Source organism: Carcharodon carcharias, chromosome 14 (genome assembly GCF_017639515.1).
Source record: "Carcharodon carcharias isolate sCarCar2 chromosome 14, sCarCar2.pri, whole genome shotgun sequence".
NCBI classification, from domain to species: Eukaryota; Metazoa; Chordata; class Chondrichthyes; order Lamniformes; family Lamnidae; genus Carcharodon; species Carcharodon carcharias.
In genome coordinates, this window is record NC_054480.1 from 134,751,366 (window position 1) to 134,769,767 (window position 18,402).

Consider the following 18,402-nt stretch of genomic DNA (forward strand, 5'->3'; position numbering starts at 1 on the left):
ATCAGAAATGTTCAGCTGCTTTTGTTAACCCGTCTTACATGTAAATCCCTTGAAGTAATTGTTTCTCGAATGTAATTACTGGTCTACTGCATTTGAGTGTCGAATTCTAATTTCCAATTCCAAACAAATTTGGTTCCACAAGAGAAATGTGATGAAGAAATTTGTATGTGTAATTGAGTTTCAGAGACCTGAATGCAAATTTCAACTTCAACTCAATAGCGTGCGTTCATCTCCACTGACTTACAAATGTCCCATGTTCTGGAATTGAATCATAACGAGATGAAAAAAATCTAGTTTGGAGCAATTTCACCTGCTGGAACATAACTATCTCTGCCAGATATCACCCATTGCATCACTGACTTTTTCTAGTTCTGATAGAGATTATTGACCTGAAAAGTTAACTCTGCTTCTCTCTCCCCAGATGTTGCCTGACCCGCTGAGCATTTCAAGCATTTTCTGTTCTTATTTCTAAGACTTGGGAGCCTTATAGCTGTTATTTTCTCTCCCACCACCTCTCCCCTTCCAATACAGGAGGCTTGCAGGCAGTTGCTGAACTTCTGCAGGTTGATTGTGACATGTATGGGCCTACCAATGATCCCCTGAATTCAGCCCTGCGTCGGTATGCAGGAATGGCCCTGACCAACCTCACCTTTGGCGATGTAGTCAACAAGGTGAGTAACAGTACCTTGCCCATGTGCACCTGTCCATAAACTACTGGTTAAGAAAAGAAGAGAAGGATTCATAGGGTATCCTTTGCTCTTGGCACAAGAATACTGCTCAGAGGATCTTAAGTGGATGGCCAGTATGTCAGATTCACGGCACTCCTGGGGCTTTTATTATTACCTTTATGATCCTTCTGCTTGTTATGTCACAATGCTCATGCAAGAATGGGAAATTGAGGGCACATACTGTGACTGCATATTAATGGGAGTGGGGGAGGGGGTGGGCATGGTGGCAGTTGGCTTATTCTCAATTCAGCACAGAGGGAGGCCAAATCTGCAATACTTTTACTAAGAGCAATTTTTAAAATTCTTTCATGGGATGCATGTGCTGCTGGCAAGGCTAGCACTTGTTGCCCATCCATCATTGCTCTTGCTAGTAGGCCACTTCAGAAGGCACTTAAGAGTCAACATACTACTCTGGGTCTGGAGTCACATGTAAGCCAGACCAGGTAAGGACAGAAGATTTCCTTCCCTAAAGGGCATTAGTGAACCAGAAGGGCTTTACAACAATCAATGATGGTTGTCACGGTCACCGTTACTGAGAGTAGCTTTATAATTCCAGATTTATTAACTGAGTTTAAATTCCACCAGCTGCTGTGGCGGTGGTGGGATTTGAACCCATGTCCCCAGAGCCTGGGCCTCTGGATCACTAGTCCAGTAACATCACTGCATCATTGTCTTCCCATCCAGCTTGTACCATGAATCACTGCTCCTTCCCCCTGTCCCTGGGGCAGAATCTTCGGGTTGGCGTGCGGAGGTGGGCCCCACTTGCCGACACATAAAATGCCGCACGGTGACATCGGGTGTGTGTCCTGACATCACCGTGCATCATTCAGGTATTCAGTTCGGTGGGCGTGCAGCGGAGTCAGCTGCACGCCCGCCGAACTGTCAAAGGTCTATTAAGGCCATTTAAATTCCAATTGAAATAATTAACTGAGCTGCCCGTCCAACCTTAAGGTCGGCGGGGGGCAGGCGAAGAGCCAAGGCGACCTTCGCATTTATCATGAAGACTCATCCACGGGCGGGATGAGGTTTCAAGAAGGTTTTAAAACATTAATAGAAATTTTTGATAAAATTCATAGACATGTCCCAACTCATGTGACACTGTCACATGAGGGGACATGTCTTTAAATTTTTTTTCCTTTACTAAAATTTTAAAAACTCAATGTAATCTCCTGAGGCAGCTCTGTGCAGGCCCCGACTCAGCCTCCTCTCCTTACCCGCACAGGGAGCGCTCAGTGCTTCCGGGTGCGCATCATGCTGGGCAGACCTTAATTGGCCCATCCATGTAAAATGGAGGCACGCAGCCAATCGCGGACAGCTATCGGCTGCGCGCCCGCCTGTGCCCATTCCCGCCCAACCCCCCAGACGGGGAGAAAATTCTCCCCCAGCTATAGTCTATCAATGTAATTGTAAGCCCTCATCACTAGGACTATTCTAGTGAACCTAGCTTTCCAAAGCCTTCAAGTCCTTCCCAAAATGTGGTGCCCAGAATTGGATAAATACCCCATCTGGGGCAGGAGTAGAGTTTTGTATGGGTTTAGCATAACTACTTCCTGGCTTTTGTAATCTATGCCTCTATTTATAAAGCCCAGGGTCCTATATGCTTTATTAATTGCCCTGTTAACCTGCCTTGTCACCATCAAAACTTTGTGCACAAACATTCCCAAGCATCTCTCTCTTTCTTGCACCCACTTTAAAGTTGTACCATTTAGTGTGCACAGTCTCTCCTTATACTTCCTACCAAAAATGTATCACCTCACTCCTTTATGAACTGAATTTCACCTGTCATTTGTCCACCATTCCACCAGCCTGTCTGCGTGCGCCTTAAAGTCTATTACTATCTTCCTTACTGTTTACTGTACTTCCACATTCTGTGTTAAAGCAGATTTCAAAGTTGTGCCCTGTGTCCCCAACAACAAGTTATTAATGCACAAACAGTAGTTGTACAGATGCTAAATTTCTTCCACATTGTAAACGGTACAAATTCAGTGCATATTGCCTAACCTCTCCTGTTAAGGTATATATGGACATTCATTGTACTCCATCTGCTGCTGTGAAATTAAAAGGATCACAGTTACTGAAAATCAATACAATGATGTAACTTGTGGATATCCATGATAATAACTCAATTGAACTCCAGGAATTAATATACGACGGGCAGAGTGAAGAGGGAAGCAATCATTCACTCATTGCTGGTCCAGTGGGGATTCCCAATATATCAATCTTTCAGTTAATTTTTACCTAATTACAATGTTCACTTCAAGACAAGATTAATGTAAGAGAAATGCTAATCAGAAACTGGTGCCAACAGACTCAGAGGTCAATCTGACTGATATCATTTTTTTTCAGGTCCATATAGTTGTGAGTAGATGAAAAGTAGACAAAATTCATTTACATTTTGTCAATATATTTTAAGCAATCTTTTAAGTTTATTTACTAATAAATAACCTGATAAAGTAATTGACAACCCGATCTGCGACTCATCAATTATTGAAATACAATCTTCTGGAATGAAAGGTTGCCCTTTTAAGATTGAGATGGGGAGAATTTTTATCTCTCAGAAGGTATTTGCTATATGGAATTCTCTTCCCCAGAGAGCAGTGGGGGCTGGGTCATTAAATTTATTTAAAGCTGAGTTAGACAGACTGTTGATAGACGAGGGAGTCAAGGATTATGGAGCTGCAGTCAGGAAAGTGGAGTTGAGACCACAACCAGATCAGCCATGATCTTATTGAATGGCAGAGCAAGTTCGAGGGACCAAATGGCCTACTCCTGCTCCTAAATCCTATGTTCCTATAGGTCAGGGGCAGGCTATTTAACCTTTTCTAAAACAGTTTTTGATAGGTCTCAAGGATAGTTCAAACTGGGCATGGGCAATAGCTGTCCCGAACAGGAATGGCTTGCCCTCTTTTTCTAGAACACATTCGCCCCTTTCCCTTGCCCTCTGTTATGAAGCTGATACTTGTTAAGATATCATTCCATCCAGAACCTCAAAATGGTCGTTCTTCATCTGGGAGTCTAAATAGTAGGTTTCAATACGTTATCCAACCTTTGGGTGGAATCACAGCCAATGCACTTTTCAACGGGGTCCAGTGGATATTACCAGCTTTGGGAATCCTGGCTGATTTTCCTTTTTCTTTCACTTCCTAGCACAGGGCATGGGGTCCAACTATAATGCCCTGATATTTGGTTCAGGTCAGCCAATTCAGCGCACAGAATCAAATTAACTCCTTACCACAAAACTGGCCCATTTAAAAGTAGGCTGACTTAAGATGTTGCCGTAATGAATCATTTTCTCAGTTTCCCAGTGGGACCCCAATGTCCTATAAAACAGCCAATCACAGGTATGAACCCTTGTCTTGGTCTGAAATATCTTGAGGAGAGGGATTCAAATTGTTCGGTAAATGAGATGTGCTCAGCTTTCCATGCCTGTTTTCCTTTTGCAGGCTACACTGTGCTCCAGAAAAGGCTGCATGCAAAGTATTGTAGCCCAGTTAGAGTCCGAAAGTGAAGACATACATCAGGTTGGTGAATAATGAAGCATTTTGCTCAGATATTGTAAAAGTTCCAAGGTAACACATTACAATGTTCTTAAACTTGCATATTCATGTAAAAAAAATCCTCTTTATATATGACATAAAATAATAATTTTCAACTTAAAAAAAACATTTTAATCTTTGGCTTCCCCATCAAGGCTACCATCTTAAAACTAAAACAGAGTCTTAACTTCAGTGTGAAAAGCAGAATACTGCAGATGTTGGAAATCTGAAGTAAAAACAGAAAGTGCTGGAAATACTCAGCAGGTTAAGGCAGCATTTGTGGACAGAGAAACAGGATTAACATTTCAGGTCGGAGACCTTTCATCAGAATTGGGAAAAGCTAGAGAACAAATAGGTTTTGAGCAAGGGGCGGGTGGGACATGAACAAAAGGAAGGTCTGTGATAGGGTGAATGACAGAAGAGAATGAAAGACAGTTTTAAAAAAACACAAAATGTTAGTATGCAAGAACAGCAAGTAATCAAGAAGACTAAAGGAATGCTATCCTTTATTAAGAGAAGAATTGAACATAAAAGTAAGGATGTTATGCTTCAGTTATACAGGGCAATGGTGAGACCACATCTCGAATATTGTGTGCACTTTTGGTCTCCTTATTTAAGGAAGGATGTAAATGTGTTGGAGGCAGTTCAGAGGAGATTTACTAGATTGACACCTGGAATAAGCAGGTTGTCTTATGAGGAAAGGTTAAACAGACTAGGTTTGTTTTCACTGAGTTTAGAAGGGTGAGGGGTGAACTGATTGAAGTGCATAAGATCCTGAATGGTCTTGACAAGGTGGACTTGGAAAAGATGTTCCCTCTTGTGGGTGAGTCCAGAATGAGGGGGCACTGCTTTAAAATTAAGGGTCGCCCTTTTAGGACAGAGATGAGGAGAATTTTTTTCTCTCAGAGGGTTGTGCAACTTTAGAATTCTCAGCCTCAGAAGGCGGTGGAGGCGGGGTCACTGGATATTTTTAAGGCGGAGGTAGTTATGCAAGGGAATCAAAAGTTATTGAGGGTAGATGGGCATGTGGAAATCGAAATACAAACAGATCAGCCATGATCTTAATGAATGGCGGAGCAGGTCCGAGGGGCCGAATGGTCTTCTTCAGCTCCTATTTCATCTGTTTCTATGTCCTTATGAGTTAGTCTTACTGGTACAAAGGGAATGGGGAAGGGGACGAAAGGAAACAAAGAAAGCCTATGTGCCTAGAGCAAATGTGTTCCAATCTGAAACCAAAATAAGATAAATACTGATTACTTTGGCTATTCCTTTAACTGCACAGGTTGGATTCAAAGGGTCCTCATTACATTTAACTTCAATAAAATATCATAAAAGAGCATAAAATATTGTTTGTGATGTAAATGGGCGTCTGACCTGAATTTACCTTGTCTCACCAGCTGGCTAAAATCAGAGACCTCAGTGTTTGAAAAGCTTATATTTGAATAGCTAGTCTGAATGTCAACACCCTTATGGCCATTTTCATCGGTAGCTTATCTACACATCTGCATACATGCACACAACTGTGTTCTCTCCTACATGCCTTTGCACAATTAATTATGACACTATAGCTCCTTGGTCCTCATGTTTGTCATCTGCAATTTTGACTACATCTTGTGATATAAATTGGGATTAAATACATTTGTAGGACTTAATTGGGAAATATGCAGCAGGATTTTGACCACAGGCTTCAGGACCCTGCTGTCAGGCTTAAACGGGGGTCACGAGGCCACACCCTGCGGGGAACAGTCACCCAGCGTGATTTTTCCCGTATTGGCCTATCAATGGACAGGCTTGCCATCCAATTTGGGACAATTGGCAGGCTCTTGAAGCTGCAGGGCCAATAGGGAGGCTTTACCTCATTAAGCCATACAAAATTTGCATGGGGCTTCATAGGGTAGATATAGAAAGGTTGTTGCCCTCACTGGGGTCGGCAGGGGGTGGTGTCTAGAACCAGGGGACACAGAATAAGAGGTAGGCCAGTTAGGATTGAGATGAGGAGGAATTTCTTCATTCGGAGGGTGGTGAATCTTTGGAATCCTCTACCCCAGAAGTTTGTGGAGGCTCAGTCACTGAGTATGTTCAAGACAGAAATGAATATATTAAGGGATTCGGGGCTAGAGCGGGAAAATGGCATTGAGGTAGAAAATCAGCTATGATCTGGTTGAATGGCGGAGCAGGGCCTACTATGTTCCTATATTCATATGTTCCAACACTGAAGGAGCAGAAATTGACCTATCAGGCAGGGTAGGTTGAAGGGGAGGGAACCCAAAATAAAAAATATGCTAAGCAGCTGGACGCCATTGAGGGGGTGGGGGGAACCCCTTCATAGGGTGGCCTGTGGCTGCAGCTGGAACCAAACAGGCAAGGCGGGCCTCTGCTGGGAGACCATCTGCAGGTAGCTAAACTGTCCCCCAGTGTCTCTGGCGAGCTGGAGGCCGACTGGAAAATTGCCAGCTGGCCTCCGACAGTAGGCCATTAATAAATTAGCTACTCGCCTCTGCCACACTCTCCCCATGCAGCCTCCAGGAAAATGGCTCAGAGCCAGGGTGGAGCTGGGGATCTGCAATGCTGGCCGGTGGCGCGAAATTCAGTGCCCGCTTGCCTCCTTGCCATGCCCAAGTCAGGGCCGACAAATTCACCCCAGGGTTTCTAGTCAGGATGTGTTCAAAATCTTGCTCTTAATAGAAAGGGTCATTCGTGGGAGGAAATCTTCAGGGGGGGGCATTTATTGTGTTACAGTTATTTTTGCTTTTATCTGCAGTGGAACGCAGCATTAGAAACATATCCTGTAATTAAGTGTCTGTAGAGAATGTATGAATGTGCACATAAAGTAATTGTGTGCGTGCGCCTGATGCAGTTGTCAAAGGGGAAATCATTGTTGCTTTGGAGGGGAAACGACTTGGAAAACGAGACTGGTTTTCATCTTTAGGATGGGAGTCAGGCTGAGGCCGAAACAACCAGGAAAATCAGTTTGATAATTGTGCGCCACCACAGTCCCCAACCACCACCTAACAGTGAAGTTAATGATAGGCTTGCTCACTTGGTTCAGTTCTTAATATGCGTGAATTATTCCAGGTTGTGGCTAGTATTCTGAGAAACCTTTCGTGGAGAGCAGACGTCAACAGCAAGAGGATTCTACGGGAAGTCAGAAGTGTAAGCGCATTGATGCAATGTGCTCTAAAGGCTAAAAAGGTGCGTTCTTAATTAACTGACTCACATTTCATGATTAACCTTAGATTCTAGTGAAGAATATTGATGGAAAAATGTAGCCAAGGTGAGGGGAGCAGAAAGAATACGACTGGCTGACAATCCATGAAGATTGACATTGCCTCAATAATTTAAAGGCACAATCCAATTTTACTGTAATGTCATATGCATTTTCTTGTCAACCCTCACTCAACAACTCCCCCCCCCCCATTCTCTCTTAAGCGTCTTTTGATATATTGATAGGGCGAGGTGAAATGAAGTGGGAGGAGGCTGTGTGGAGCATAAACTGCGGCATGGACTGTTTCTGTCCAGCTACTATGCTATAGAATTCTATGTACTATCCTTCCTAGGCAATGGTTAGACCTGGGCATGCAGTTGTAAACCAATCCCAATTTTAAAATAATGCTTTTTGTCCATATTTTTATAGAAAATCAATTAATTTGAGGTCGTTCAAAACTTTGCTGCCTGGGCCCTTACTTGCACCAGGTCTTATTCCTCATCGTCCCTGTGTTCACTGGCCTATACTGGCCCCCAGTGAAGCCTCAATTTTAAAATACTCATCCTTGTTTTCAAATTCCCTCCATGGTCTCATTCCCCACGCAATAATGCTGATGTGAAGCACCCTGGAATGGTTTATTATGTTAAAGATGCTATATGAATACAGAAGTCAGGAATAATTTCTTCACAAGTAGAATAATCAACACTTGGAATAAATCTTGAGGAAGGCGGCAAGAACCTTAGAGTTATCCAGGAGCTTATTGGGTGATGTGATGAGTGGATTGCGGTAGTTTCTTTGTTCCAGATGGAATAGCTAAAGAGAATTGAATGTGGGCTCTCATCTGGATTTATCTTGTGATCTTGCGAGTTGATGTTCTGAGTCTTGCATTTTCATATTCCTCTCAAGGAGTCAACTTTGAAAAGCCTGCTGAGTGCTCTTTGGAACCTGTCAGCTCACAGCACAGAGAACAAGGTGGCCATTTGTTCTGTTCAAGGGGCATTGGTTTTCCTTGTAGGTACTCTGACCTACAAGTGTCAGAGCAATTCGCTTGCCATCATTGAGAGTGGAGGAGGTATTCTGCGAAATGTTTCCAGTCTCATTGCAACAAATGAGGAGTACAGGTACAGCAAATAATTATATATTTTAAAAACATGTTACTGTGCACAATCACTAGCATTGTCTAAATATGTTGGTAGCCCTGTTACCTGAGTCAGAAGATCATGGATTCAAGACCAACTGCAGGAACTGGAGCACAAAATCTAGGCTGATGCTGCAGTGCAGTGTTGAGGGAGTGCTACACTGCTGGAGGTGCTGTTTTTCAGATGGCATGTTAAGCTTAGGCTCCTTTCCCTTCTCAGGTGTAGGTGAAAGATTCCATGGCACTGTTTTGAAGAAGAGTAGGGAAGTTCTCCATGGTGACCTGTCGAATATCCCTCAACATCTTACCAAAAAAAAGCTGATCATTCTAATATTTCTGTTTATGGGAGCTTGCTGTGCGCAAATTGGCTGTGCATTTCCTACATTACAACAATGACTACATTTCAAATATACTTCATTGGATGTAAAGTGCTTTAGAACAGCTTTAAGTCATGAAAGGCATACTGATGGCGATATAAATAGTGAGTTGATGCTGCCTTGGCATAACATCCATACTTCAATAGTGACAGCCACTGTATTCCTAGTGCCAGTGTGAATGGAGCACATTTTTTTTCTGAAATCTTGATTAAAGGCATTCACTTTCGAGAGGAAAAGATACAATATTGGGCAGATTCTTAGAACTCCATGGGTAATTGGAGCTGGTTAGATATCCGAAATAAATTCAGAAAATGCCGGAAATACTTGTAGGACTGGCAGCATCTGTGGAGATAGAAACAGAGTTAAACTTTCAGGTCGATGGCCTTTCATCAAAACTATTATTTAGTCAGATATCCATTATTTTGTATAGTGAAATAGTTATGAGTATTAATAGTTATGAATATTCATGTAGCTAAATTCTAAATGAAACAAAGCATAAAAACAATGAGAAGATTATTGGAATTACGCGAGAATGCAATGATTTTATATCAGACCTGTAAGTTCTATTTAATTCTATTTTTAAAAATTTATTCTTTTATTGGAAGTGGGCATCACTGGCAAAAGTCAGAATCTGTTGCCAATTCCCAATTGCTCTTGAGCTGAGTGGCTTGCTAGGCCATTTCAAAGGGCAGTCACATGTAGGCCAGACCAGGTAAGGATGGCAGATTTCCTTCCCTAAAGGGCATTAATGAAACAGATGGGTTTTTATGACCATCGATAATGGTATCATGCACCATTACTAGCTTTATATTCCAGATCTATTAATTGAATTTAAATTCCAACACTCTGTGGTGGGATTTGAACCTGTGTGCCCTGAGCATGAGCCTGGGTGTCTTCTTTACTAGTCCAGTGACATTACCACTATGCCCCTATTTCCCCCTTCTTATGTTTGTACAATATTGCACTTCAAAAATTTAAAGTTCAAAATTATTAATACATACACTATTAAGACACATTATTTAAATAATCACAACTATTCCTGCAATCTCATAGCAACTTTCAAAAGAACCTCACATTTGAATTCTTTTTCTCCTCCATCTATTTTATTATGAAAATATAACTGCCCATTTTGCTTAATGGCCCTGTTTGTCTTTTAGGCAAATTCTACGTGACTACAACTGTCTGCAGACCTTGCTGCAACATCTGAAGTCCCACAGTTTGACCATTGTCAGCAATGCTTGCGGAACCTTATGGAATCTCTCAGCTCGCAGCTCAAAGGACCAAGAGCTACTGTGGGACTTGGGAGCTGTCAGCATGTTGAGGAACCTGATCCATTCCAAACACAAGATGATAGCAATGGGGAGTGCAGCCGCCCTGAGGAATCTTTTGACCAACCGGCCAGCCAAATACAAAGATACCACCATGGTATCCCCAGGTTCCTGCATGCCTTCTTTATACATGAGGAAGCAGAAAGCCCTGGAGGCTGAATTGGATGCTAAACATTTAACAGAGACATTTGATGGCATTGAAAAGCTTAGCCCTAAGCATCCCAATATCAACAAACCCCTCAGGCATATTGAAAGCCTGGCCAAAGACTATGCATCAGACTCTGGATGTTTTGATGATGATGAAGGTCCCAATATATCAACTGGATTAGAAACTGGAGGCTTAAGTGTGCTGTCCATGTACCTGAACTCTTCTTTTCTTCAAGGACAAGGCTTGTCTAGATGTCGTAGTAGCGGAAGATGTTCAGAATCAGAAAGAGACCTGGACGGAAATCTTCAAAAATTCAATCCCGCCACTGATAATGTGTCTGTTGCGGCAGAGAGGTTGGTAAACCAAATATCCACGACTGTAGCCAGGATTGACAAAATAGTGGAAGATATGTCTAACATGCATACATCCTCGGAAGACAGTTTCAGTCTTAGCTCTGAAGATCAATGCATTGACTGGCAGTCTGCATTAGATGACTTGAATGAACCCAGGACAAAGTCTTCATCACCCTGTCATCCTACTGAAGCTGCTAGTTCAGGCAAACGTGAAAATCGTAGCAAAGTACTTACGATCTTGGGTGCAAGAACAGACTACACAAACTTATCAAGTGATAGCCTGGATTGTGTTATTAGCACTGGTGAATGTGACACAAAAGGTCACATTCATTCAGCTAAGGATTCCTCGGTTACAGACCAAAAGGACGAGCTTCCTATGTATCAGAAAAGGCCAACTAACTTAGACCTAAAGAGTGGGGAGAATGATCAGCTAGATAGAAAGGATTCTAATGAACAATTGAGTTCTAGAGAATCTAAAACTACATTGAATGAAGCCTGGGGGATAAGAAAATCAGATGAAATAAGTAAAAAACGATTCACACCTTTTTATGAAAAGATCCACGTGACTTCAGTCACAACGGGAAGCAGTCAAAGCCCAAGTCCAGGAAATTCTCTGACCCCTCAGAGTTTGAATGGCAGAAAGCAGGCTTGGGTCCATTCTGGATATCCACAGAGCAGTAGAAATGTGAATCAAGGCCTCTCTAGCACTTCTGCTTCCACACCAATGTCCACTGACCAGGAAACTTTGCAAACGTACTGTGTGGAAGACACTCCAATTTGCTTCTCAAGATGTAGCTCACTCTCATCCCTCTCATCTGCTGAAAATGTCCTGGATGTTCAAATTGGCAGTGAAAATGATGTGGATAGCGACTCTTCTCTGGAAATCATTGGTGTAGAAAAAGAATCACCACAGCCTGTAGAGAAGACAATAAGTGATGAGTCCTTTGCCTCAGAAAAAATGCAGATCAAGTCTAGTGATAATTCATTCAGCAGTGCATCTCAACCTATCGAAATACCTTGCCCAAAGCATGAAAAATTTTTGATAAGGAAAAAAGCATCTTCTAGAAATATGGATTCCAGTCCATCAAGTCCATCAGAAAATTACTTGCAAGAAACCCCATTAGTCTTAAGCAGGTGCAGTTCAGTCAGTTCACTTGGGAGCTTTGAAAGCCCATCAATTGTAAGTTCCATTCAAAGTGACCCTTGCAGTGAAATGATAAGTGGTACCATCAGTCCCAGTGATTTGCCTGACAGCCCTGGTCAAACCATGCCCCCTAGTAGAAGTAAAACCCCCTTGCTTGACCAACTAGAAAAAGATGCTGGTCAAGGCAATAACCAATGGGATGGCGATATGAAAAAACACATGGACATCAATGATTTTAAGGAACGATTTCACCTTCCTCCAGATATTGATACTATGCTCTATTTCACTTTGGAGAAGCCCAATGAAAACTTCTCATGTGCTTCAAGTCTAAGTGCGCTCACTCTTCACGAGCCATATATTCAGAAGGATATTGAGTTAAAGCTAATGCCTCTCCTCCAAGAGAAGAGCTGTTTTAATTGTCGTGCACAAGGAGAAGACATCAGAGAGGAACGGAACGGAGATGGAATGGAAAAAGTTGATAAGTTGGATAGTATCTTGGAAAACTCTGATGATGACATCGAGATCCTGAAAGAATGCATCAATTCCGCCATGCCCACTAAATTTAGAAAAGTGAAAACTTCTGCCTCACCTGGTTTACCTACGCAGTTGCTGCAATCTAAGAAGTCACTTCAGCTCCCTGTTTACATGCTACTGCCAGCTCACTCTCAATTAGAACCGTCTGGGCACAGTACCTCGAAAAATGACACTTTTAGAGAAGATTCCTCATACTCAGATTCTGTCGAAGGAACTCCAGTTAATTTTTCCAGTTCAGCCTCACTCAGTGATGAGACCTTAGAGTATCCACAAAAGGAATCACCCAAATTGACAAATATTAAGGCTGAAGTGATTGAAAGAAGAGAGCTGCTTCCTGCAGAAGGACAAAATGCTGATGACTTCGAGGTGCCCATAGCTATAAGGATGCATGATAGAAGTTTTGAACAAGGGAATAAATACAACTTAAATGTAAATAGTCCGGTGCCAGTAGCTCAATCGCATTCACTTAATTTCAACCAAAGGGAGGTTCTGAAAAGGAATCAGAACTCTCTACCGCCACGGTCATGTCAAAGCCAGAACGTTCATGTTTTTCAACCAGGATTAATTGTAAATAGCTCAAGGAAGGACCAAGCTGCACCAAGACACATGCTGGAGTTGGGTACAAAGAAAAGCGATTGTAAGGGTTCAGAGGAAGGGCAGCAAAGAATGGATGTTTCCTGTGGAGAATATATTCATGGAAGCTATGCATTCCAATCAATGCGCCACACTACACCTACTGAAGAAGCTGTGTACTGCTTTTATGAAAATGACTCTTTGGATATGCTAGGTGTCTCAAAAGATACAATGAAGCCGAAAACTGAAGGAAAAAATGACTATGAGGAAAAAATCATGAACCAAAATGGAGTAGCGGGGAATGAACCAATCCATGATCATAAATCAATCTCAAAGTTCAGAACCACCAGTGTGGCTAGTAAAACTGAACGAAATTTGATAACAGATGAAAGCCCTCTCTGCTTTTCCCTCAGTTCTTCATTAAGTTCGCTGAGCGATGTGGAGTTGGAGGATACGCAAGGGAAAACACGGAAAGCATTTGTAAAATCAAGGAAAAAGTCTCAGAGCTCTGCTGCTTCAAAATCTTTTAATAATGGATATTCGTCCTTGTCAACAAGGAGGGACAGTTCTCCCAGTTCTTTGAGCTATGATTCGGAAGATGATCTCCTGCAGAAATGCATCAGCTCAGCAATGCCAAAGAAAAGGAGACATTCTTCAAAGCGAAAGTCTGAGAGGTCGGCAAAGCAAGGCCCAAAAGGTAATACGCAAAACAACACTGGCAGGAACATGGCTTATGATGTGGAGCACAGGAATGATATAAACCAAGATGTTTCCAGCTCACTGTCAGATTTAACGTCTCCTGATCTGGAAAGTATTGAATGGAAAGCTATTCAAGAAGGTGCCAACTCAATAGTCACGAGCTTGCATCAGGCTGCAGCCTGCCTTTCCAGAGAACCGTCCTCTGAATCTGATTCAATTCTATCATTTGTGTCAGGGCTGTCCATTGGATCAACACTGCATTTCACCCTTGAGCGGAAAGACAAAAAAAGGCCTCCGAAAGAGCAAACGCGGAATGTAGAGGGTGCAGAGATCACTTCTAAAGAAGGAAAGAAACTGAATGAAAATAAGACAACTGGAGGTAAACCTTCTATTGGTGATAAAGTTTCAAACACACCTAAACCGCCATCTCGAGCAGTGAGCTTACCTGTGGTCTTTCGAGGAAGGACTGTGATCTACATGCCTGATATGTGGAAAAAGTCCACGAATGCTAATCCTGCTTCAAAGAAAACAGCACCTAAAATTAACGCTGCTTCCAAAAGTCCTAACCAGACATTTAGATCCAGGAGTTTGCACAGGCCTGGAGAAGCAACGGAAAAGGCTGACAGTACTTTACCAAAAAGAAGTGTGACTCCACCAGCAAGAATAGCAAGAGGCCCTTCAAGGGGGTCTTCAAGGAACTCAACACCATCTAGACAGCCCCAGAAGAATGTAACAGCAGCTCTACAATCTACTAGGCAAGGAACGCCTCATGCAACAAAAACCAATATCAACAAGCTTGATCAGAAATCAAGACCTCTTGTGAGTTCTACGCCTTCTACTCCAAGTATCAAATCTCCAGTTTCAGGGAAACTGTCTCGCAAATCTCCAGTTCAACCACCAAATATTCAGACACCAACTAAGCAGGTAACCCCAGCAAAGAAAGCACCCTCTTTTCAAAGGAATGAGCCTCTTGGACCAAATAAGAGCCAAGGTTCTAAGAAGGTTATGCCACCAAACAGGCTGGACCTGGTGAGAATCTCATCAGCTAAATCGAGCGGCAGTGAATCTGATAAGTCCAGCTTTGTGCGGCAGCTGACATTCATCAAAGAGTCCTCAAGCCTTCTGATGAGGCAGAAGTCTGAAGCGTCTTCATCCGAGTCAGTCTCGTCACTATCTCAGTCTGTGTCACCAAGAAGAAGCAAGTCAGATTTTCAGAAGGCTTTCATACGTTCTGCACAATGCCAAGAGCTAAGAGTCGCTAAACCAGCAACTAACTTGAATATAAATCAACGGAAAGCCACGAGCAATGAGGAAGGACTCCGAAGTGAGAAACTGTTGAGAAGGCCAAGCTCGGAAAGCCCCTCAAGGCTCCCCGTGAAAAACAGTGCCATCTGGAAACATGATAATTTTAAACGCTATTCATCTTCCCCTCACATAAATGTATTACAGAGGGCAGGGAGTCCATCTTCCATTCGTTCAGCCTCATCAGAATCTAGTGACAAGACCAAAAGTGAAGAACAGCCTCGAAGTAATCAACAGTTTGCAAACCAAAAAGAACAACAAATGAAAAAGATTCAGCCAAGCTTAAAAGGGACATGGAGAAGAATCAAAGATGAAGACATACCATATTTTCTCAGCAACTCTCTTCCTCCTTCAGCAATGGCATTGGTAAATAAATCAGAGTCTGAACAACAGTTAAACAAAGTGGGCACTGTGGAAACCAAGACCAGTGATGCTTTTGTGCAAACTGAAGACTTCCCTGTTACAAAAACAAATTCAAGCACATCGCCAACATTGGACCTAATCCCTCATGTTGCGCAGGCTATTCCCAGGAAAACCACAAGTAGATCATTTATAGGGAAAAATACAGAGATCACGCATGGTGTCTATTCAGACAATGAACAGGAATTTGACACAGTAATGCTGATGAGGAACAATATGACCACTTCAGCTGAGACTGAAAACTATACTAATGTCCCAGGACACATGCATTTCAATTCAAGTAGACATAGTTCTCCAAGCAGAGCTGCTCGAGTGACCCCTTTTAACTACATACCTAACCCCAAGACAATAAGATCAGACAGTGGATCTCTCCAACCACCTCAGATACGAGCACCTATTATTAGTGAAAAAACAGTGGGGAAAGTGCAAAGCTGAAAGCCAAATTGATCAGTAGACTACTTGAGCTTAAGTACTTTGTTGCTTTGCAGTTTTCACTCAAGAGTGACACAACCCATGAAAGATGTGCTCATTCATAAATGTGTCTCAAGCACAGCCTTAACTGGGGTACAAAATGCATGCATCAACTAATTTAGTTCTACCACTATCCATGATTATGAGACCTTCATTTAATTAAGGCATTATAAGGTGAGGTACCTCCTACAAAGACATTATCAACAATGTTGGTGTACCACTTGTTTATATTTATGAGCTGACTGCAACAAATGGTGACACACAGGTACAAGTGATTCACACATGTGAACACCATGTTCCAATGATAGGGCTTAGTGACTGATGGTAACACTCAAACTTTGATCAGTTTCAACTCAAGTTGGTTTCTGTTTGGTCAATTGTTAGACAGATTTACAAGTGTTAGTTGAATGAAGAATAGTTAGCTTGTTAACACATTTGGCTAATCAGAGATGCCGAGACAGTTACATTTGAGTTCAGTTCCTGCTGGAATTAAGATAATTGTTAAAAATTATAAAGCTAATAGTATTCCTAATAATTCAATAATGATTGTCATTTCAATGACTGTCTCAACTTATGAAGACAATTGCTGCAGTACCTTGTGTAACAATAATAGGCCTGTTTCTCAATTGAGACACGTGATCAATTAATAATGAAGTTAGCCAGGGCACTCAATTATGTCTGCACTATGATTACTGGAGTATTGGTTAACCTACTTAACCTACTGATACTCTCCATCCTGCTCACCAGTATGTCTCATGAGTATCCACAATTGGGCAGTTTAAGTGGGAGGAGGGACAGGAGGAGACTCTATGCCATCCTCTCAACAGAGGCCAAATGCAGGCCTCTTGTTTTACAAAGCAGCACTTTCTGATTGTCCAATGTACAAAATGAAGATCAAAATCGACAGGCAGGTGGGAAAGAATGGCGGAATCACCTCACTAATAATACATTCCTAGTATGCAAGCGACAGACATTAAAACTTTCTAACTAAACTTGCTTAAATTTCTTCATGAAAGTTGAATCTTCAGAAGTTATAATTCAAAATGTACTAATTAAAGTTTCACCTTCCTTTTTGTTTAATGTTACAAATGATTTTTAAATTTTTTTTAAGAAGCTCTATATGAATTAGATTTATTTCCCATTCTAATGTTGTGCTGGCAAAGTTGTTGACTGCAATTGTTGCAGCTATTATACACTGTTTAACCTTTAAAATTACTGCAATCTAAAAAATGCGCTTAAGTAACTCCATGGAGTATAGAGAGAAAATGCTTGATGGTAACTCTTGAACTGTGCTCAGGAATGAGTGCTTTGCATTGTCCTTTCACCTCTGGGATTTAGATTTTAATCCAATTTAGTCAGTAGGAATACAGCTTTCCTCTTTCTCTGACAGATGTAAGGGTTTACAACATATATACCTGCATTTAGCATAATTGACACAGAAGTTGACATTGTCATTCAAAGAGGCCAAGAGGATGGCTAGCACAGGAAATTTAAATCACACACTCATGGGCACTCTGCTAAATTTTGGGTTAAAATTTGTTAAAATCTGCCCAAAACTTGGCCTGGAGTAATTCAGTGCTAATGCTTGAAGCCAAAAAAATGTCCAGATTCCCCATTCAACACCTTGGTGTGTACAAAAATTCAACAGAAGATACCAAATGCTTCAAAAATAAATATTGAGCTTTGGCAAGAGATGCAACAGAAGAATAGAACAGCGATTGAGAAACATCAACTATATGATGTGCTTTTAGAAGGAAAGCTACTGAAAAATAAGTAATAAAAGTTTTATTTTAAAAAGCTAAAATTAATATCATTATAATGTAATGACCTCTGATCGTAAGAGACTTAAGTCCACAAATAACACTGTGAACACTGTGAAGACTTAATTGTCTCCTATTAATTTCTTTATTGAACAGAGATATGTGGAAAATGGCGGGGTCGGGGGTCGGCATGGAGAGTTGGCGAGGGCGGGCGGCATGTGGCGATGGCCAGCGAGCGGAACGCCGTCATGACTCAGCAACTAAAACGACGAGTCATCCAGCAGGTGATGACTCGTCACTTTCTGATCAGGCGACTGTATAATGCTGTGGTTTGGGATTTGCTGAGCTTTCTGTGGGGCTGGAAGTGGGGAGAGAGGGAACAGGATTGTCAAAAAGGAGAGAGGTTCTGTTTAACTTGTACTGAACCCTGGTTAGGCTACACTTGGAGCACTGTGCACAGTTCTGGTCTCCGTACCCCTGGGTTAGACCACACTTTGAGCACTGTGCACAGTTCTGGTCTCCGTACCCCTGGGTTAGACCACACTTGGAGCACTGTGCACAGTTCTGGTCTCCGTACCCCTGGGTTAGACCACACTTGGAGCACTGTGCACAGTTCTGGTCTCCGTACCCCTGGGTTAGACCACACTTTGAGCACTGTGCACAGTTCTGGTCTCCATACCCCTGGG

The 18,402-nt window shown here is 42.1% G+C and overlaps 1 protein-coding gene across 1 annotated transcript in view; it reads left to right on the top strand.

Annotated features, from left to right (window-relative positions):
• apc2 (APC regulator of WNT signaling pathway 2) overlaps nt 1-16,115 on the top strand; it is a 102,634-nt gene extending 86,519 nt beyond the window's left edge. The window contains exons 11-15 of the mRNA XM_041203913.1: nt 532-671; nt 4,172-4,249; nt 7,340-7,456; nt 8,376-8,590; nt 10,142-16,115. Of these exons, the coding sequence (XP_041059847.1) occupies nt 532-671; nt 4,172-4,249; nt 7,340-7,456; nt 8,376-8,590; nt 10,142-15,920 (6,329 nt within the window). The 3' untranslated portion in view covers nt 15,921-16,115. The remainder of the gene's footprint in view (nt 1-531; nt 672-4,171; nt 4,250-7,339; nt 7,457-8,375; nt 8,591-10,141) is intronic.
• The last annotated feature ends 2,287 nt before the right edge of the window (nt 16,116-18,402 follow it).